Source organism: Dysidea avara, chromosome 1, assembly GCF_963678975.1.
Source record: "Dysidea avara chromosome 1, odDysAvar1.4, whole genome shotgun sequence".
In the NCBI taxonomy this organism is placed as follows: domain Eukaryota; kingdom Metazoa; phylum Porifera; class Demospongiae; order Dictyoceratida; family Dysideidae; genus Dysidea; species Dysidea avara.
This window is the reverse complement of record NC_089272.1, coordinates 22,894,433-22,918,514: the sequence shown is the minus strand read 5'-3', so window position 1 is coordinate 22,918,514 and position 24,082 is coordinate 22,894,433. Positions and strand designations below refer to the sequence as shown.

At 40.0% G+C, this 24,082-nt stretch overlaps 2 protein-coding genes across 2 annotated transcripts; both read right to left on the bottom strand.

Annotated features, from left to right (window-relative positions):
- Positions 1-4,667: 4,667 nt before the first annotated feature.
- Positions 4,668-21,469, bottom strand: LOC136259684 (uncharacterized). Its single transcript, XM_066053193.1, has 5 exons — positions 21,335-21,469; positions 16,620-16,682; positions 11,334-11,545; positions 10,814-10,960; positions 4,668-5,010 (listed from the first exon to the last, which is right to left on the bottom strand). Exons 2-5 carry the CDS (start codon positions 16,678-16,680, stop codon positions 4,861-4,863), a joined length of 570 nt encoding a protein of 189 aa, XP_065909265.1. The 5' UTR covers positions 16,681-16,682; positions 21,335-21,469; the 3' UTR covers positions 4,668-4,860.
- Positions 21,470-22,190: 721 nt separating this feature from the next.
- Positions 22,191-23,258, bottom strand: LOC136269029 (galanin receptor 2a-like). The gene has a single exon (XM_066064523.1). It carries the CDS (start codon positions 23,256-23,258, stop codon positions 22,191-22,193), a length of 1,068 nt encoding a protein of 355 aa, XP_065920595.1.
- Between the last annotated feature and the right edge of the window lie 824 nt (positions 23,259-24,082).

The window sequence follows — 24,082 nt, the reverse complement described above, 5'->3', positions numbered from 1 at the left end:
AGATGTCACTGAAAATCCACTGTTGAACAGCTGCGCACGTACACAGCATATTTCATACACAAATACTGACTGTATTTATTCCATCTATGTTTAGGTGTTGGAACTAATAGTCCAAAAATTCTACCTTGGCTCAAACAAAAACAGACCATAGCCCCAAATAGTGAATAACATTAGAGTCATTTATAGATTTGAGGTTCGTTTTGTCTCGTTATAGGGACTTTTTAAAAATAGTTGTTCCAAAGACGGGGTTAGAATAGGTAGTATTGGAACACTATTTTTGCTGTGGTACATGCTTGTATAGCGCATGACGCTTTGCATTGCAAGAACTTGGAAAATCGCAGAGTAGACTGCCGGTACGCCACAACAGCGGTTTATTGTGCGCATGCGTGTTCGTAACTGCATGCTACAGTAATCCTTTATAAACACTTGTAATGCTTAATTCTAACCTAGTAGAGCATATAAGACTTTAACGATTGCTGTGTTGGGTATGGCAGGCCTAGGTCGTCAAAATTATGGTGCGTTCGGTACGTTTGCTAGTGCTCCAGTGATGGTGAATCCTCCCTATCTCGTGACTGCAGCTCGAAGAAAGTACGGCCGCGGAATCCTTGTTATTGGGACACTAGACACTCAACTGAACGAGTTTTGGGGAAGAGTAGAGATGCGAGCTACACAGTTTGACGGCCAGCGTCCTCATGAAGTAGGGCGAGCAGTTGTGGACATTACAGCTAAGGAACACGTGAACAATGGCGATAAAGATGATACGGTGCAAATTACTGATGATAAAGTGGAAACAAGAAGCGAGAAACAGACATACTCCGTTTCATTTAAGAAATCCTGGGAATTTGGAGGCAATTTAAATGTAGGAGCTAGTTTTTTCAACATTATTGGAGTTGGAGGAGCTGCATTGGGGCTTGGTGGATCTTTTAAAAAGGCGAAGGAAACAGGTGAAGAAGTGAAAAAAGAAGAAGAGCGTTCACTGGCACAGAAATATGGTGTCACGGGAACAATCACTGTACCACCAAATTCAAAACTGAAAGTGCAGATTATCACTTATGCAGTCAACTATGCATCTGCTGTCAAAGTAGCCTTTACTGTTCCTGTAACAGCTGTGCTCAGATTTTACTACAAATCTGGTTTGAGTAAACTATGCTGTGGAGGTACTGGTGCTACTTGTCGTAAGAATGGCTTTGTCACAGCAGAAGAGTTATTTCAGAATGAAGATGAATTTAATATAAGTGGGGGGTATATCTACTACACTCGAGAAACAGATCTTAGTTACCTTGGGGAGACTGTAGAGATGTTCAAAGAACAGACATCACTCATATAGTTTGTTTTATAGTTGTGTTAGTATAGCTATGTAAATTAGCCATAGGAATTTGGACAGACAATTGCTACAAGTTAATTATTTGAGTAATTTCAAATGGTGCATGTGTATATTCATATATTTATCTAAGACCAGATTTTAATGCTGTGACCTGTAGGGCATGTATGTACAGTGCACTATGCAGTGCATTGACAAATGATGCACACTCAGTAACTTCACTTATAATAGACAAAGATAAATACAATACAATTATGTAGTCATTATTTGTAAACTGCTTAGTGACGTCATAGATTATAGTCTATAATCTATGGTGATGTTGAGGGTGACCCACCAGCTGGAGGTTGTGCTGCAGTACAACATGATCATTCTAAAGTGCAACAAGCAAACTTTTATGTCAGTGGCAGATCCAAAGGGGGCACAGGGGCATGTGTCCCCCCCCCCCCCAAAAAAAATCCATACAACAGATCAAGATACTCAAACAGTCAGTCAAATACTCTAATATAACAACAGTCACCACATGTACATGTAACATTATACTATAGAATCCTCCACAGTTATTGCTGAGTATGAAAACTTGCATCTGCATGGACTATATAGCCTGCTGCCTGCTAGTAATTTACATTAAATTCATTTGGTCCTTTGTACATCATTCTGTAATATTATATTTACTTTAGGCTCATAACTGAACTCATGACTGTCACTGTATGGTCCCTACAGCTCTGATCAATGCTAATCTTTGAAAAAATGATATTTTATGCTTAAAACTACTCTACGTTAGTCATGAATGAAACATCTTTAACATCTGGGGGCACAATCCCCTACTACTCTGGTCATTCTCCCTGGATCTACTCCTGGTATGGTGTCTATTTGATGCAACACAGTAAATCTTTTTTCACAGAATAGATAGCTACCCTTGCAGCTATGCACCCATAGTAGCTACAATAAAGCTGATATGCAATAGATTAAGGCCCATACAGCTACATCTGTATAGTGGCAGTGGTACAGCCGCACAAGATGTAACTATACTATGTACATATGCCAATGAAACAACCGAGCATAAATTGCTAACACATGTACACTGCATGATACATACAGTAGCTACTACCAGTGGTACATCATATTATTATAAACATGAAAGTACTATATTTTACTTTGTCAGCCATAATAATTATGTGAATGGGTATAAATCATTTTGAAAAGTTGACTGAAAGCTTTGAAAGTGACTAAGGCAGCTCAGTGATTGTCCAAGTGGAACATCTCATTATTAATGTGTTGTGTTGAAAACAAACAACATGCACAAACACAATTACCACAAGATGGCAAGTACTCCTTGTAACAAAATATAAACAGACCATGCACATAAAAGAAAAACATGGGTGTAACATTTGAAAGACTGTAAACAAGCAAAAATACGAAAAAAACATGGTCATGAATGTATCTACGTAGCTAGGATGTGGATTTGTATTAGCTATACCAGTATTTATGTAAACAACATGCATGTTGACATCACTATAAGAAGCCAGTATGACAATCAGGAATACATAGCTCCTCCACACACAGGACAATTATTTTACAGTGCAAATCAGGTTCACCAGCACTCTACATGTGCACCATTCAGGAAAACTTGACCTAATCAGGCCTTGTTGAAAGAAACAAGTATTTCCTCAATTGTGCACAGCACCCAGTCTAGTTTACCACTATCCCTATGAAATGTGGTTGTACACACTACCAAGAATTAAGATCTGTTATGAGCAAGTGACAGCATAAACATACTGTGGTCTATATTTTGATCACAACAATTTTGAGGGATCATATCCAAGTTAAGTTGAGTAGATTACATAAAACAGTATTAGCAAGTTGTAAGGCTATGTGGAGTCTGTTGCTTACTTAGGGCAGAATGAAGACACTGGCAAGATCAATGACACATTTATAATAGCTAGCCAATTCCAACAACCATTTATATTAATTGCTTAAATAGAAAATTTATACTAGCCTAAGGAATAGATGCGAGTCTGAAAAGATGCAATGTAACTTTAAACTAGCTTGCAAACAGTGAGACTCACTAACTCACATAAGCTTCAAATAAAAATACTTTCAATTTTCAACAACCTCTTGGCTTACCATTGGTAAATTTCTGCAATTGTATTGTCAATACAGTTGTTCATGCACTGTTGGTTGAGGACCAACCCCTCCCTCCTTTAGGAAATAAATATACTCTTCAATCGTTACATAGGGGGAAATTTTCTTTATAAAATTGCATGTTTTAATTTAAACAGCCACACTATATAAAGACCACTTAAACCATTACTCAATACATGCATGCATAATTTACAATAACAGTTGCAGTAATACTGCAGTGCAGTAACATTGATAACAAATTGTGTAGAATAGTGCACAGCATTAAATTAAGAGATTATCAGGATGGTTCTTTCTGTACTGTAGGCATGTCAGTGGGCCTGCTACTGGATTCTCAGACAAAACGCATCATCTTTCAAATGAGCATCATCGTTACTTATACTACTACCTTGGTTCGAGAAGATGAGTATCTCCAGTGTAACACTGGGGATACTCATCTTCTTCCTGGCTCTAAAAGATGAGAGGACTTATAGAATATTTGTTTGATAAGCACAGTGGGTGCACTGCTATACTTAACATGAAGCCATAAAAGTTTGTGGACCAAGGGATTGTTCAGTGGAATACCCGTGGTGGCATGGACATAGAAAATAAAATAAGTCAGAGTTAATCTAATAGCAATGTTCCCATAGATACAGTAGCAATTTTCTGCTTGACATGCACACAGGCAGATGTTTCCCAAGTTGTATAGCAGTAGCTACATACTTTTATAAAAGTGATGATCATGCCAAAGAACCCCTTTTCTAACAGTGTTATTATGTTCAACCTATCACGCGCCATGTTGAGATGTTACCGCCACTATTAGCCACTGGTGTGCCAACAAGATTGTACAAAAACAAGTTCAGCAGAGCCATCAACAAATTTGAAGGGTCAACTGCTTTGAACAACCACAATACAGTCTACCTACTGTAAATAAACATCTCAAAAAAATATTTTTGAAAGAAAACCACAAATGGGTTGACACTTGCATGTCATGTTGGTGTAATGTTCATGACCTCCTAAACCATTTTTAGTGATAGCCAAAGGCTTTATACATACTGTAGCTGTCAAGTCTTTCTTGCTTAACATACATAGCAAGCACACAAAAAAAAACCAAAAACACTTACAAGAGCAGACTATGTGAACTGAAGCACTCTGTAATCATTCACTTTCAATGGGAATAATCACAAAAAAGCTTTCACATTAAATTTATCCAGCTTGCTATGAACACTGAAGTTCCAAAATGTATACATACAAGAGCAGTTGCATAGATACAGTTTCTTAGTTAACAATAATATGTCATGACAGTTGCTAAGAGCTGTCATTACACACAGTCATTACAATAACAGTATTTTGTGCTGCAGTAATACTGCAGTATAATAACATTGGATAACAAATAGTGTACAATAGTCCACAGTACTGAATTAATAAGTATGGTCAGGGTGATCCTTCCTGTACCATACCCAGTAATAAACTTGGAAGGGAATTCCCACTATCAGGCATATGACAATTGTAATAACAGTAGCAATAATCAGAGGATTTGGGTTTTGATTCCTGGAGCTCTGGAAGATTGCCTGTAACAATATAGTACATGACACAGATAACAGGCAGATACAAAACTACAACTACAATAACTTTGCATACAAGAAACAAACATCAACGAAAACACTTGTAAACTTCATCTCCCACAGCTTATTTACACTTGTAGTTATATATGTGACTGTCTCAGCAAAAACCCGACTTGTTCGAACAAGCATGCATATTGAGAAAAATTAAATTCAAAAATAATTATTTGTAAAATTATGCATGCTACAATAAAATATACAAGTTTTTATCGGGCCATTACTCAGAGAAGGAAGCCTCAAATCAATTAAAACTATATACCATCTTACTCACCTTTGCATGGAGAGTTTGAAATTTTTTATTTCATTTCTATAGCCCCAACAGTATGTGTGTCACGTACGTTTGTTTACGATGCGGTAAACATATATGCATTTCTTCAACTAAACCGTCAACATAGTTCATACCCATATGCGTAAGTGACTACAGGGCTAACACTATACCTTGGCTGATGTGCTAATCCATGGTGAACATTTTAAGCCAAGTTGCAGTGTTGTAGACTAATGCAAATGGAAGTTATGGCAGTGAATGTAGTATATTTTCAGTATAATCGCTGTACAAATCAATTATCTTGTTCTTCCTTCTGTATGGCACGATAATTCTAAAACTACTCACCACAAAAGGTTCAAACTTTGGTGATCCATTCCTTGGACACCACAGATAATGCTTACAAAATAAAAAATTGTGTGAACAAGTCTGGTTTTTGCTGAGATGGTCACATATACATGAGTGATAGTACATGTAGACCACTACATGGCCACAACACAATTCTTCGTTAAGGTTTAGGATATATCATACCACAAACCAAAACCCAGCTATTCAATATACAGTACCGTTCAAACACAACGTCATCTCTCAAGAGTGCAAGCGATTAAAAAAACTTGCTAATAAAGGGCATGGCACCTGTTTCGCTTGTGACTGTACATCCCAAGCGAAATGGGATGAATACTCACAAGCAAAATGGGTGCCACTCCCTTTAATCAGTGAGCTTTTTAATCACTCGCACTCTCGCGAGACAATGTTGCATTTGAGCAGTATCATAGAACCATGCACGTATATGAAGTTTATAGAACCATACATGTACAAATAAACAATCCACACCTGAAGAATCAAACAAGTGTTATTGAAATGATTATGGTTTTTCACTCTACCAGCATGTATCAACTACCTGGATACACAAGCTATTGGTGTTCCAAAGTACACAGTAGGAGAAAGCTTGTCACGTAACAACAGGAGCCCATGCACACGGAGAATGATATGTGAAGCTGGCCTCTGCTTTCTTTGACAGTTCGAGGCATGGTGCAAACAAAAATTACAGTCGATCTCAGTTTTATCTTATATGATACACACAAAGCCATGATGTACTACCATGAATCAACACCTTGCACTGTCAGTGAAATGAAATGGAACACAAAGGAAGACAAAGGCGATGGGTGCATTGCATGTAAGCACTGCAGTATGTCAGGCTGAAGGGACATCTAACAACAAAAAATCAAGTCTGTAGCCTTAGCTGTTTGTAGCCTTAGCTGTTAGTGAGTTACACTGATCTGAAAGTCAGGATTGAAGGCATTAAGCAAGTCAGTCAGTCAGTCAGTCAGTCAGTAGAAAAGTCCATTTGACATAATTGTATTTCAAAATTTTGTGGCAACTTGTTAGAAGCACTTCGAGTTGCATCAAGATGCAAAGCCAAGTCTTTTAGAAACCTTTCAAAATCATTTGTACAGGAAATTACATGTAACTGTGGCTACCTAAGTAATGAATTCATTACAAGCCACAAAAATGTTAGATTTCTACATATAGTAAAATCTCTTGATAATGCCTATTATCATCCTTCACTTTGCTTTACTACTATAGCAATTACAAAGTGAGACCTTCATTTATCTACTGAGCAAATTTAATCTGTGCTCATTGACTACGCAATCTTGTTGACATTCTACCAGGCAATTGAATATATCTCAAATCTCATTACAGCAGAAGTCTCAATCTTACATGGCTTCCAATTCACTCAGCATTGTATTGAGTGACACTCACACACACACACATGCTAGCACACATACATGCGGTCTCAGGGGTGTTTCACTGGTTTTCAGAAACCAGTGAACTTTTTCAGTTTTTAATAAAAGATTGACATATTCATACATTTCATTAACTACTCTAATACAACAATCACCAGCTTTGGAGCACTTGTAGGTGCGATTGCTCATGTGACATTATCTAAACTTATAAAATGTTGGTAGTGCTGTGTCAGAAACTTTTAGGCAACATGAGGGGCTCCTCTATGTGAGTAATATTGATTCCAGGATGTAACACAAGACATGATGTCAGGTTTAGAACAAGTATTATTATAGACGATTTGCTTACTACATTGGATCCTCAGTTATCCAAACAGCTTTGTTCTTATAGTTAGCCAAAAGTGTTCAGATAAGTGAAATTGTCCGGATAACTGAAGTCCATTGATTTATACACAGAGCTTCGTTCAACTACTCTAATAGAACAGTCATTTACTCTAATAGAGTGCACACTAATGACAAAATACTCCAATAGAACAGTTGCATTTGGCATTCGGATAATCGAGGTGTTCGGATAACCGAGGTTCGGATAAGCGAGGATCCACTATTACTCCAATAGTAGACTTCAGTGCTAGCTTGTTGGACAGAGCCACACTGAGTCATCTTCAGTGACCACTGGAAGATTACATGTAGTTACATGTAAATTATCATTGCACCATAAATGGCCATATGGGACAATTATGACAGACCCTATTGTAGTATAGTCTCACATAGCCAGACTGCTTTTTTTCTTTTGTGCGGGCATTGGGGAAAAAAGGGTCTGGTACATATACGTACATCAACAAGTATAAGAAAAAATTAGGAATTTTAAATTAGAGTAGGGACAGTGTATAGTGCTGCAATAAAAAGTACTGAAACAAGCTGGATCGGAGTAGTACGTAATGTCCAAATACTATAAAACAATAAGAAGTGAATATCCCAATGCACAGTAGGGATATACACTTCTTATTGTTTTATAGTATTTGGACATTACGTACTACTGTACTCCGATCCAGCTTGTTTTAGTACTTATTATTGCAGCACTATACACTGTCCCTACTCTAATTTAAAATTCCTAATTTTTTCTTATACTTGTCTGTGAAGTATTTTTGCAAGCTTATGACCACTAAATAACCTGCTTTGCACAAAACCAGTCACAATATTACAAGAGTTAATCACAGCACTATTATACTAGATTATGACTCATACAATAACAACTGATCAGTGGGTGCGGCTCTACATAAGCCTGTAGACAATAATGGATGTGGATTTGTGCATACCTACAGACGGATGAATGGATGTGGCTACCATATGTCTACAGACAGTAATATACGTAAGTGGGCATGGCTCACAAAAGAAGCAGGGCTAAACTATGACATGTAGTAACACATCCACATTTAATTTAGCACGTGGGGTCAGACCCGAATAATCTGTAAAGCGGGACCTGGATGACCCGACTTGGTTTAACATTGTTACTAAATAAACTATATTTATTGACTTACACATTGCTATATAGTTCGCCGTGAGTTGCTCTCACTGATCGATATCAACAGCAAGGCACGTACGCGTGTGTTGTAGTTAGGTGCAACCAGCGACCACGTGTATTCGAATAGTTTGATGCAATATACACTGGTAGATGGAAGCCGTATTGTAGTCCATTAACATTCAGCGGTAGAACCTTGACTGATGACCATAAGGATAAAAGGTAAGACAATAGCGCAAGCATTGTATGCTTATCAATATACCAAAGGTTTTCTTAAGCAAGCTAGAAACATTTCTGCGAAAGAATTAGGGCTGTAGCTATAGACAGTTTTCCGCTATGCTTGACTGAAGGTGTCAGGCAGGCAGGCAGGCAGGCAGGCAGGCAGGCAGGCAGGCAGGCAGGCAGGCAGGCAGGCAGGCAGGCAGGCAGGCAGGCAGGCAGGCAGGCAGGCAGGCAGGCAGGCAGGCAGGCAGGCAGGCAGGCAGGCAGGCAGGCAGGCAGGCAGGCAGGCAGGCAGGCAGGCAGGCAGGCAGGCAGGCAGGCAGGCAGGCAGGCAGGCAGGCAGGCAGGCAGGCAGGCAGGCAGGCAGGCAGGCAGGCAGGCAGGCAGGCAGGCAGGCAGGCAGGCAGGCAGGCAGGCAGGCAGGCAGGCAGGCAGGCAGGCAGGCAGGCAGGCAGGCAGGCAGGCAGGCAGGCAGGCAGGCAGGCAGGCAGGCAGGCAGGAAGGCAGGCAGGCAGGCAGGCAGTAGAAAATTTTGTTGAATAATTTTTTTAATTTTTATAAATTCTGTAGCAACTTGATGGAAACGTTTCGGGTCAATCTGAAGACGCTACCCAACCAATACTGTCATGTTGTTGTGAGGCAGATTTTTGGGTTATATTATATCATGGATCACCCCCACATCTTCGATGTCCCTACTATACAGTACTATTGTACTGTATGATAATTCTGTACAACTGCTCCACTGCAGTCAGGGTGAATGTTGATTGTTGCTGATTGGCAAAGCCAGCTGCACTTTTTAACAGGTCTAAGAAGTTTAGGGCTTTGCCAATCAGCAGCAATCAACATTCACCCTGACTGCAGTGGAATCCTACACAGAATTCTGTACCAGACCCTTTTTTTCCCAACGCCCACACAAAAGAAAAAAAAGCGGTCTGGCTACATCAGACAAATTGTGGTAAGCACCACAACAAGAATGCGTCATCACTGCATATAGCTTTGACACATTGTTTGTTCTACGTTAAGAAACTCATCATCGTCTCAGAGAGCAAGGTAGGAAAGTATCGCAAGATTTTTTTTCTGCTCAACATGTAAATAACCCTAAGTTTCATCATACAGTATGTCATTACCCTATGACATGCTATTATGCAAGCATTGTGCCAGACGTTTAACACATAAGGCGTTGTACTGAGAAAATTTGTAAGGGACCTAGGACATGCTGGAATAATAGGAAGTGTGACAATGATGATATACCTTTTTTGAGATCACAAGTATCACACCGTATGGTATAGTATAGGCAGGATTGTATGGTGATCTTGTTAGTGCATGCAACACCATTAGTGGTGGGAAGTAGCTAGCTGTCACATGTGACAACTTACATATGGTGAGACGTGGTTGGTCATGCATCATTATTCATACAAGATTATGGATCACAGGAAAAACAGTAATGAAAACAAACAAGAAAGGTCACTAAGTGGACATTTAATCCCTAGATTCACTCTAGGGATTAAATGTTCACTTGTATTAGGCAAACTTCCTTGTTTCATTACTTTGTTTCCTGTAATTCCTAATCAACTTCTAATTTTTCCTTGTGCTTGTACACACATACATGACCAGTGAAGTTTACCGGGGTTTTCAAGTCCGTTGTCCTATGTATTTTGGCGCATGCGCTTAGCAGTGCGAAAGAAATGGCAGATTCAAGTGAGATCAGGTAACTGTGTGTGCCCTATTATGATGGATGATTGTAAATGTGGTAAAACTATTACTCACTGTGTTGTTGTGACTCCTTTATCACCAGTGAATGGCCCTTCGGTTAGTAGGTTTTTTAGCGCATGCGCAATTATAATAGGACAACGGACTTGAAAACCCCGGTAAAGTTTGGGAATGGGTAACCCTGTTGTCAGAAAAATTCTTAAACTATCCTGCACACAAAAAACATTCATGTGTGCCTACAGACATCACAAATACACACATGTATACACTCACAAACAAACATAAAGGACTCACCGCACAAGTTAAGCAGCAAGCTACCAAGGATATTGGCCAACAAATAAAAAATGCCACAGTCGAACAGATGAACAGTAATATAAATTTGGCGGTGTAATCTGAAGGACTGTATAGTCTCTCCATTTCAATAGTAGATACAGCTGTTGGCTATATCAAACACAAAGTATGAACTCAATAGGAATATCTGTACTACATATGTACTACATATGTACTACATATACTAACTAAGAACAAAATTGATACAAATGACTGAAATGAGATTGGAATTTTACATACAGTATGTACAATGCCTACTGAGGGTAAATGTTATGCAATACATTACACAATTATGATCTTATACACTAACTACTAACTACAGTACCACATTCACATGCACAGGAAATGAGTACATACTGCACATAAACAGTGTACATTCTGTATATACACAGTTGCTACTGTAAATGTGACAATTGACACAGCAAATCCTCTACCCATCACATGCATAACTAACACACTAACACACACACACACATACACACACCTGAGTCATAATCACATGCGTCTCCTTGACACCAGCATACTGCGGATGATAAGTTGATGGGTACTGTTGATACTGTTGATACCCTTGTATGGGTGCTCCGGTGTAGTTTGGAGGTACTCCAGTATTATACCCTGTACCACCACCAGTTTGAGTAACACTGTAACCTGGATTACTGGGAGGTGGAGCACTGGTGTAATCTGGAGGAGGCTCTTCTAAGAAGACATGAAAACAAGCAATAAAGTTAGACAAAACAGGTTAACTCACTGTGTACTATGTGTACACCTACAGTACATGTATTATGAAATTTATCATATGATAGAGTAATTTACACAACCTGTATTACAATAATCACAAAGGGAGGAAGCATAGAATCTCAAGCACCACACTACATTAGTGCTCACTTGAGTTACTAGTATGTAAATAAAAATTTAGAGTTCATATAATTGATATGATTCAAAACAACTTGTAGAATACAGCATACATTACATTATATTTCAGAAGGCTCAGTCTCTCATATCAACGGTGTTTGACCAGTTTTCTTAAAATAACAGCTACGTTTACAGCTCAAAATTAAACTAAATGTATATACTGTACTCCCACAATCGAACCCACCAATCGACCTTTTTCTTAGCTTGAACACGTGTGACAGCTCAGGAACGACGTGGTCTACTTTAGTGATGACTGACGCCAACGAAGTACTTTAGAAACTGACTGATCAGTTACAATCACTACAAGACGATGTTTCTTCACTTAAACAGTGGAAATCGAAGAAGAAGAAGAGGAGATCTCACCGCTCCAGGAGCCATGAGAGGCGCTACCATTCTCGGAGCAGAACTAGATCTAACAGCCCTCGGAGAGGGCGAAGATCTCACTCTCGGAGTAGAGCGTACTCTCCCCATGTCTCCCTTTCCCACAGTAGATCCCCCTCTCAGAGTAGAGGACCAACACCCTCTCGGAGTACAGAAACTGCTTTTTCACACTCTCGGAGTAGAGTATCGCCACGCTCTCAGAGTAGAGTACGCCATAGGCACGATGGTGAGTCGCGATCCAGAGGTAGGAGTTATTTGCGATCACAGAGCAGAGGTCACTCACGTTCCCGGAGTAGAACAAGACACTCTAGATCTCGTTCTCGGAGTAGAACACCTAGCCCAGTAAGCAAGAGCAGAGATAGGGCAGACCGGTCGGATGACCCGGACTATGATGAACCTGTAGTCTTTTTAGACACGGAAACTCGTGGTGCCAAGACTGCTCCACCTACCAGACTGGTAGAAGTCACCGACGAGACAGCAGCCTTCCTGAAGCAAGCATGCTCTAAGAGACTAGAGAGTTCCGACCGTCTGAGTACAAGAAATGCCTATGCTCTCCCCAAAGTACCAGCCACAAAGACAGCAGTGCTTGATGCATATATAAAACCAGAGGTTTCTCAGAATGGAAAGGCAACTGATAAAGAGCTGGGAGTGATCCAAACAGCCATTCTAGACTCCATGGCACCCCTCACTGCCATTGTTGAGGCCGACGCCAAATGTGACAATGTCACCCACAAACAAGCTGTTAATGCTGCAAAGGCAGCCATTCAACTTGTGGGCAATGCAAATGCCAAATTCAACCATTTGAGGAGAACTAAGATTATCTCACAAATGAACAAAGCTCTCCTCCCCCTAACAGAGGATGATGAAAACTTTATTGGTGCTGCTCCTTTCCTATTTGGAAGGGAATTTGCCCAGAAGTCCAAAGAGCTAGTGGATCAAGTTAGAGCTATGAGATCCCACCTCCCTGGAAACAAGGACAGCAGCAGCAAACCACGTTTTTTTTTCGTCCCCAACAGCAGGGGGGGTACCAGTACAGCCAAAGGGCAAGGAGGGAAGGCGACCAAGGATTCAGACGTCCCACACAAGGGCAGAGACCCCAGTGGAACAAATGAACATATTGACACATACTGTTGTTCAAAACTTTTTGATAATAGATTTCAAAAGTACACTGCAGAATCACCTAGCATGTCTGGGTATAAACCCCCCCAAACAAGTAAGCTATCCCCCAGCCGGGAGACTAAGTTCATTACCAACAAAATTGGTTGAAGGTAACCCAGGACCGTTGGGTCCTAAACACAATCCAAGGTTACCTGATAGACTTCTCCTCAAGTCCACATCAACCTGTAACACCACATTGTCCCCAGTATTCTGCGGAGCAGACTCATCTGAATTCAGATGAAATAACTGAATTATTGCAGAAAGGGGCAATAGGGGAGATAGTACCTGTAAAGCAACCAGGCTTTTACTCAAACCTCTTTCTTGTTCCCAAGAAAGACAGAGGGCAACGCCCAGTAATCAACCTCAAAGCTTTGAACAACTTTGTGAACAAGCAACATTTCAAAATGGAGGGCATTCATACATTGAAAGACCTCCTGAGGAAAGGGGACTGGTTAGCCAAAATAGATCTAAAGGACGCCTTTTTCTCGATCCCCATTCACCTAAACCACAAAAAGTTTCTCAGGTTCATTTTCAAGGAGAATACATACCAATTCAATTGCCTCCCTTTCGGCCTGTCCTCAACCCCTTGGGTGTTTACAAAAACTTTGAAACCAGCATTGGCCATCCTCAGAGAGAGGGATGTGCATCTAATAGCCTATATCGACGACATATTAATTCTGGAGGAGTCCAGGGAGTTGATCCTAGATCATGTGATCGGAATGCGGTACCTTCTAGAATGTCTGGGATTCATTGTGAACACCAAGAAATCAGTACTAAACCCAGCTCAGGTAATAGAATTTCTTGGTCTGTCCGTAGACTCAATAGCTATAGAAATCAGGCTTCCTCCAATAAAAATCAAACAAATTCGAGCAGAATCTCGCAAGCTAGCGAGGCAGGAAACAGTCTCAGCCCACATTCTCGCACAACTACTGGGCAAAATGAATGCCACAAACTGTGTCCTTCCTCCAGAGCCCCTGTTTTATCACCACCTACCTGTACAAATGGCACTAACGAATACATTGGGGCAGAGCTCCCAATGTTACGAAGTACAAGTCCCCTAACACAAGAGTGCCTGGAGGAGCTGGAATGGTGGGACAACAACATGTGCAGGTGGAATGGCAAAACACTCATTCAGAGGGACATAGATCTGGTGATCGATTCCAATGCATCCCTGAAGGGATGGGGTGCCTGTTGCTCCAAACAGAGAACACCTTGGTCCCAACAGGAACGCTTGATGCATATCAATTGTCTCAAACTACTTGCAGCAACTCTAGCAACCAAAACCTTTGCAAAGTCCAAGACCGCAATATCCATCTTATTGAGGATCGACAACACCACAGCGGTAGCCTATATCAACAACCTGGGAGGAACAGCCTCCAGAGAATTGGTGATGCTTGCAAGAGATCTTTGGATGTGGTGCCTGGAGAGGAATATCCACATTGCAGCAGTGCATTTACCAGGTGTTCTGAACACAATAGCCGACACAGGGTCCAGGGAAATGCTGGACAGGACAGACTGGAAGTTGAACCCTGTGATATTCCAGGAAATCAACAACCTCTATGGACCCCTAGACATAGACCTGTTTGCGTCCAGACTGTCCACCCAGTGCCCACTCTACTTCAGCTGGCAGCCAGATCCCTATGCACTGGCAGCAGATGCCTTTCTCCAAGATTGGACAGCCATGAAATGTTATGCGAATCCTCCATGGAATCTAGTAGGCCGGGTTCTTGCACAAGTACAATCACAACAGGTTTGAGTGGTGCTAGTGGCTCCTGTCTGGAAGGCTCAACCATGGTTTCCAACACTTTTGAACATGTTGATAGACCATCCTCAGTTAATCATACCGAACCTGAGGAAGCCGATCAGCATAGATCCAATGCCTCTTCTTCCTCAGTTAGCCGTATGGCACATCTCAGGGATAAGTTCCAAGGTCAAAACCTTTCAGAAGAAGCTACAGCACTCATCCTCATATCATGGAGGACCAAAACAAACAAGTCATACGACACACCCTTTGGCAAATGTCACAGCTGGTGTGCTGAATGGAGTTTTAATCCATTTTCTGGACCTATAATTAATGTAGCCAATTTCTTGGCACAGCTATGTACTGAAGGATACCAGTATAGCTCAATTAATTCTTATAGGTCCGCAATCTCATCAGTGCATGAGCAAGTTGATGGTCACAATGTGGGACTACACCCACTGATATCCAGACTACTGAAGGGTATATTCCACGATAGGCCTCCACTGCCCAGATACACTAGCACGTGGAAGGTTCAAACTGTGTTAAATTATCTGGAAGACTTGGGAGAAAATCAGTCCCTCTCCTTAAAGGCATTATCATGGAAATTGACCATGCTGCTTGCTCTGACACGCCCTTCACGGTCAGCAGATTTTGGACTTGTCAAGAAGGGTGCACAAACCAGACGGTATGTGCTTCTATCCTAATGTGTTAGCCAAACAATCTAGACAAGGATTCCAAATAGCCAATTTCTCTTTTCCCTCTTTTCCTGGAAACCCTACACTGTGTCCAGTGATGGCTCTTAAAGCCTATGAAGATAAAACCGGACCTATTCGTGGTGATGAGACTAAGTTGTTAATCTCCTTCATCAAGCCACACAAAGCCGTGACATCCAGTTCTGTGGCTCGTTGGCTTAAGTCAGTTCTGGGTGCAGCTGGGATAGACACTGCAATATTCTCTGCACACTCCACTAGGGGGGCATCTTCCTCTGCAGCTGCTAATGTTGGTATCACCACCAATGATATTTTAAAGGCAGCTAACTGGAGTTCAGAGTCGGTATTCCAAAAATTCTACTATAAGCCATCTGACAATTTGTCATATGGTAGAGCAGTTCTGTCCAATTCAGCTACAAACAACACCATTGATATGAGAGACTGAGCCTTCTGAAATATAATTCATAAATGGCTCAGACCACGAAGTGGTTGCATGCTATTTAGAATTATATGAAGAAGGTGAAGTCGAACATATCAACGGTCCCACCTACCCGCCCTTGTAGGCTTTCTCAAGCTAATGAAAGGTCGATTGGTGGGTTCGATTGTGGGAGTATATACATTTTATTTATTTATTTTGAGCTATAAACATAGCTGTTATTTTAAGAAAACTGGTCAAACACAGTTGATATGTTCGACTTCACCTTCTTCATACAATTCTAAATAGCATGCAACCACTTCGTGGTCTGAGCCATTTATGAATTCATTAGTGTACACGATAACTCCACGAATACCAAGAAATGTAGGAAGTGGTTTGTTAGTCTCTATAGTACATACATGGTACATTTACACTTATATGCACTGTACATACCATGAGTTACATCAGTGTTAGGAGGTGACAACAGTGGTGCATTTTCACCTTTCTCTGTCATGGCTATAATGAAGAAAGAAATGCTGTAAATGAACAAATATTTGTTGTAAGTGTGTCTATTGTATACTGAGAATTTGTTTGAGACCACATTTACCTTTGTACATATACAAGAGAGATACATGCCCCCTTTCGATTCAAAGAGATATGCTATTATAGTCTACAAGGCCTGATTTTAGTCATTACAATACCTGTACAGCCAAAATGAAAGGTTGCTCACGTATTATTGATAAACCAGTTTTACCCATTATTTGACACAGCACCTCAGCACAATGCTTACCTGCCTGTGTGCTTAATATTGGGCTTATAGAATAATCAGTCTGGAACTTGCACAAGTGCAGGTGTGGACAGACTTACATACAGGAAACCAGGCATGTGCTAACAAAAATTTTAAATTTCATTAAACATCAATAGTACTGAGGTTACCCAGTGGCAGATACAGGGGGTTGCAATGGTTTCAGCTGAAACCCCCTCTGAAAATAGTGCGTGCACCCCAAATTTATTTATGATTCGTGTGGGCGATAAATCACCAGGAGTTATACATAGTGTATTATAGTGGGACTTTTTCTAATGGCCAAACTTCATACTATTGCCTTTGAAATCACTGAAAACACCATACGGCATTTAAGCATGTAAGCGCCTCTAAAAATAATTATCATTCTAATGAGTACAAGTGCTGTTTTGCTTCTGGATTGGTTGTGAAACAATGTTGTGGAATTTTTACTTATTCGTTCCTAGCTATAGACCACTGAGCTATCATATACTGAGCTAATTAACATTCACCCCAGCTGGACTTTTCAGTCCGGAACCACCTTGGGGATCACCTCAGGGATCACCTCAGGGATCACAGTTATTGAAAACTTCTTGAACCTGAAACCCCTTCTGAAGATTTCTAGATCCACCATTGTTACCTACACCTGTAGTCATACTAACACACATTGTGACTAAAGTTTCAGGAGAGTACAGTTGTTGAATTCTTTGGTGAACTAAAGAAAATTCAAGAAACTTTATTTGCCAGTTAGCCATTTAAATTCAAGCATGGTGCTTAAACATATAGTAACAGTTTACCACACTACTGTAAGCAGGAAAGGTTCTACAGTTTACCACACTACTGTAAGCAGGCAAGGTTCTAAGGGGGTTTCACTGGTTTCCAGAAACCACTCAGCCTTTTTAATCAAAAAAAAATCATAAATAGTACTATTTAAGCAAAATATAAGTCAAAAACGAGGTGTATTACTAAAAAGATGGTAACTTCTAGTGATCTAACTACGTAAACTGCTTCTCTGCAGCATAAAACTGCTTCTCCTGAGCCTTGTTCGTGTTAAGCGTCTCAAAAAATAATTATCGATTAAGCTATTGTGACTTTTGCAACTCTTCAATGATGCATCAAATCTAGGGTGATTTTATTCATATTTAGCTGTCTCAGAATGTACCCCACTCCTGATGGGCTTTTTTCCCTGCCTTTTAGTTGGAAACCAGTCAACAAATTTTCTAGAACCGCCCCTGACTGTAAGCTCTAACCATTTACGATGGCTTGATAGCCGGTTTGAGGGTGATCACATTTCAATGCAAATCTTGAGTTTCTATGACAATGACAATGTAATTTTACAAGACAAGCAAATTCACCAAAGTACAGCATGCAGAATAGTAGACCTAGGCAAGCTCAGCCAGATAGTTTACTTCGCCCATGTGCACAACAACACAAGAACTACCCACATGCAAACTTTGTCCATTTTGCCTCATGATCACTACAGATGAAGAAAATACTTTAAATAGTTTTAACTGTATGCTTTAAAATATAAGGCACTCATGATGACAATGGAATCAGTTCTATACAAACAGGAAGAAGCAAAGCACTCCCTATCATGGACTGCCCACTCAGCTAGGCTTGACCTATATCCAGCACTCGGTAGCTTTGCCCTCATGTGAAGACATTTATACAAAATTTTAAATCTTGTGCGTCACTACACTATGCACCTTGATTATGATACAACTAAGGCGAGGTCATGTTGATCAAAGATTGGCCTTGAACCATTCACCACAGCACTGGATATCTAACAGTACTTGTCTGGCTATACTACTATTTGCATATATTTGAAGTTTCTTCTATTCCTGATCAATCATCTCAAACGTATACTACAGATAATTTCACCATAGATAATAGACACCACTGCCTGGATTGGAAACATCCATATAGTGCCCATACAAAACTATGTAACTATGGAAATTTTGTAATACTCTTTTCTGTTCAAAAAATGTTTGCTTGAATACAGCTCAAATGCTTTACCTACTACTGTAGTTTAATAGATTGTTTCTTGGGAGGGTGATTAGCCTTCTACTGGTATAGGTGTCTTCCATATATAAAGTATATACACATGTTTATGAAAATGGCAAGAGTCAACAAGTTTAATTTAAGGCTGATGTTTATTTAATAGTTATACCACGGCTGCGAGGGATTTGCTGATATATACACCCAAAGCCTGAGGGCACAGCCCAAGGGCTGCAGGTGTATAATATCAGCAAATACCAAGCAGCTGTGGTATAAGTGATTTATATCACTTGGGGCGCACTCACCTAATAGGTGAAAGAACTACTGAGAACTCATCCTGTTTGTTTCATACAGTAGCATCTGAAGATCGATCGTGGTTTTAATAGCGTGGGCTAATAGCCATCAGAACGTTATTCATACGTTAAAACGTCATTAATACGTTACTATGCTTCAACACGCAATGTTAGAAAACTTGCGATTGTGGGATGGAGTTTATATTGTTATCATTTTTGTACTAAGTTAAGCCAACTAACTTCGCTATTGGGACAGTAAGTAAGTTATTATATTAAGTTAAGTACTTAGGACTGTAAGTTACTAACCTATTTCAACGTAGTAGTGGCTTTGCTGTTCCGTGGTCTGCTCAAAGGCTGATACGCGGTGGGCAGAAATACACATCCACGATTGTCCAAACAATTATTTTGTGCCTTCATTATCCTTTAGTAACAACTAACTAGTCTATCTTAGCAAATATACTAAGCTTAGCAACCACTACAAAAATGAGTCCCACAATACAAAGCTCTATGTCGCTCAATATAATGAGTCAAAGCGCATCGATTCTTTGAACAGGCTGGGTATCAAAGTCATTGGCAAACCGCTTTCCCATGATATTTCCCGGGAAATAAGCAAGTTAAACACCGAGTGGCACCTTTGAACGCCCACGCAAAAGTGGTATATTAATCATTAACACTATGTGTACTTGTAAACATGGTTCATGGTATACTCACTCCTGTTTAGCCAAGTGTGTAATTTTTGTCATATAAATCACTTACACTTGGTCAAACTGCCTTTGTTAACACACGATAGTACATAAGAATAGGCCAACCCTTATGTTTCGTAACAGTTGGCTACTACTTACCAGTAAACAAAACATGTGTTTATAAAATCTACAATACAACAGGCCAGGGCATGAAATACTGATGGACTACTAGAAGTTACCAGTACCATATACAGTTTCCAGTACCATATACAGTTTCCAGTACCATATACAGTAGCAGAGGGGAAAGTTTAATTTGAGGTTTCGGGGGCTAACAGTGAAATTTTTATCCATTATAATTTTAGGATTGTTTGCAAATATGCAATCACATCTCAACCTCAAAATTTTCCCCTTTGAAATATTTAGGCTATACGGTATGGGGCATCTATTGGGCCACTCCAAATGAATTCTCTGTTTCCCGTCCACCGCCCGCATCTGGTTGCTGTCAGCTCTACACTATTCCGTATTCTTCCATTATTTTCCGGTTATTCTTCCATACTAACAGACTCAGTAAAGGCTATCTTGAAACAGTGTCAGCTCACGTGTCAGCAGTGCTATCACGTAGGAACAGACTTCACGTTTGCCATTATAATAAAGGCAGTGGTTACTGAACCGATAAGCTGGGCTCGCTATTGAACCGACAGTAAAACTTAGACAAAAAAGGGTCACTAAACGAAAAAAATACCACAAAACTCAACCTGGGCTCGAACCCTGGACTACTGGAACTATAAGCAGTGGGCTTACCACAGTGCTACCGCTGCTAGGTACCCACTACCCCTACTTTTCTACCTTATAAATGCTACTCACGTAGTAGTCTCACTATATACACTATAATACAGTAAGAAGAATGTAACCTAATGGTGAAGAAGAAACCAAAGCTGAACCCGAGCCTAACCCTAACGCTAATGTTACTTTTCGCATCCCCTAAAGTCGAATGCTCGGGGAAACTAGACGCAAAAATAAAAAACCTTTCGGTTCAGTAACCACTTCCTATAATAAAATAATGGAAATGGACCGCCCGCCCTCATGCAAATATGCCCGAGTCCAGGACTGGAAACAGAGAATTTATTTGGAGTGGCCTTATCTATGGTTTCACAAAGTCACAGCCAACAAACTAACCATTTATATGACCATACTACACAGTAGACAGATCTTGAGTCTTTCACATTCAGTTGAATTATTACAATTTACAACGGCACTTAAATTTTTATGCATTGTCTACTAAAATACTCATTTCTATAGTAACCACGTTTAAAAACACTGTTAAGATTCATAAACCTGACGGCACATCCGGTGTTTTAGAACAAACTTCAATGCCTTTTGATATCACGACCATTTTTAACTACTCACGAGTACCTGTCACGATCGTTTCTGTCTCTAGCGTTCCAAACTTTTTCGGTGTCAACAGATAGGTCAGTGCTCGGGCGGACGAACTTAGGCGAGGTGACTCAGGATCTCGAAACCAGCTGCACGTGACAACACGTCACATGATCAAACAAAAATAAAATTAGCGCTGGCGCTAGTAGCCCATTGATACGTATTTGCTCAAGATACAAGTGTCCGTGCGTGCCTCCAGCAGTTGATCTTGCTGTTGCTGAGGGGCACCTGCCTGCCCATTGAACCCTGGGCATGCTGTAAGTTCTGTGTAGGTTCTTTTCTGTAGGTTATAATTAATTTTTTCAAATATTTTCTTAGAATTTTATAGAGATGTGTGGGAGGAAGGGAGTGCCATTAGGGCCGGAGGGAATAAAAAAAATTTTAAAAATTGATACGTATTTGCATAGATACCATATAGCCTAAATATTTTGCTGTTGCTACTGACTAAAATGTTGGACTTTTATGCTGAAATTGTGGAGCTTTTTTTATGACTCGAGTGAAATTGTGGATTTTTTTCAGTAAGAGGGGCGGGTTCTTCAGATCCCCCAGAAATCCCTTGCCTACAACTAGGCCTGCATTTATGGAGTTTCATGTGACAAATTACATTGCATGTGCTGTAATTACTGTGACTGAAGATTGATTTGTGCACATATAGATGTCATATAATTTTTACTTCAAAACTATACTATCAGTTAAGGCTAATGCATTCAGTACATTGCATCTTTTGTTGTCACATTTAGCTATATCATAGTTATATATAATATATATATTGCAGCATGTATGGTTACACAGCTAGTGTATAGCTATAATAGCATGCAAGTGTCATTGTCAGCTCTCAAGAACTCCTTTGAGGGAGTGGAGCAACAACTGCTGATCTAAATTTACAGTTTGGAATGATTGTCTTCAGCATCATAATCATTGGTTCTCGAACTTGCTTGTAGTAAAGCCCATATACTATTGGTGCCATGAGAAGGACAATATATCCCATGTTTGGAACCACTGTAGACTCCAAGATGTATAGATAGCTAGTAGGATATTCTAGAACATGCACAGGAACATACAGCAATGGAACAAGCACACCAAAGATTGTGCTACCTAATACTACAACCAGCAAGGTCATCATTGGCTTGAGATTTCTCTTTATAGCTGCATGCCTCCGCTGGAGAGCTGCTACTTCACAGCTAGTTCCTGACAACCTGGCTTCCCTTTGAATTTGCTTGGAAACTTGATAGCCTATGTAGGACAAATATGCATCAACAGCAATTGTTAGTATTGAAGCCACAAATATTGGGATCGTGTGAGTAAGCATAATCTCAGTGTTGGTGCTTCCAAGTGGTATGCAAGACCCAAATACTGCCACTTTTCGATATCCACTTGAATCAATGAAAAGCTTATTGATGAACAAAGCAACAGACAGAAACCAAGAAGCAGTGATAGCATATTTAACAACACGAGGTGTCATTATTTCCCTATGCTTGAAAGGATACATAATTACTATCAACTTATCCAGTGATGTCATGAAGTATGAGAAGTAAATCTCAAGAGATGGGAACAGCAAAAAGAAATACACATTGCAACTGATGAAATCTCCCACAGCCGTGATATGCCCAATCATCATGATGCTCGACAGGATGGTTGAGGGTAGTGATAGTACCATAGTAGATATCATCAAGTTAACCACAAAGATGTTATGAGGCTTGTGTAACCTTCTTGTAGTCTTAATGGTAGTAAACACCCAACCAGCCATTAGCCAGATCAACAGTGTCATGATCAACTTGAATCCCAATGAAATGGAGATCAGATATCCTGGAGGTGAAGGACTTGAATTATTGGCTGGCACAGTTCCATGCCCAATTCCTGATCCAGGACAAGAATCCCCACTGAAGCAATCCTGCTCTTCCATTGACTATTACTCACACTGTATTTGTGCCACAACACTGACAAGTGATCAAAACTTGGCATTAAATAGCCGATCATTGTTAAAATTCATGCTATGTGTTTATACTGATGAGGATTATACAGTTCACTGTAACATTGCACTATGTTGTCTGTTATGTACATTATATATTACTACAGTAGCTATGTATTACAGTAGCTATGTAAACATTTGATACATGTGCATATGTATATGTTTATGTGTGTCCACACTGCTATAGCCTCCATGTAGCAAAACATGGTAACACTGATCACTCTCCCTGACCATTTGGTGAAGGCCACGCAAAACACTCTTGTAAGTGGTAACATGACAGGAGAATACACTTGCACCTAGATTCAATTGCAACTCCATGCCATCTGTCCATGGACTAACTAGCTATCCACCCTCCCAAGGATTCTCTCTTCTTGTTTAAAAGTGAGTTACTTGTCACCTCTTAGCTAGGTGAATAGGTACCTTTAATGAAGAGCAGCCATGCAAATCATGCCAAGTTAAGTCATATACGTATGTATGTATGTATGTATTTATACACAGCATGTACATGTACTGTAGGTACATACACTTTATGCAGTGATGCACTGATAAATAATTGGAAATCAGCTTATTGGTCAAATTTTAGCAATATCAGTATGGGTAATTATTATAAGATTATTTAGCCAATAGATTTTCCTATACTGATATTGCTAAAATTTGGCCAAAATTTCATATGTACTTTGCAAAATTGTCATTTTAAAACAAAATACGTGTGAGATTTTGGTAAACATAAACATCGGATTGGTAGATAATCGGCAAAA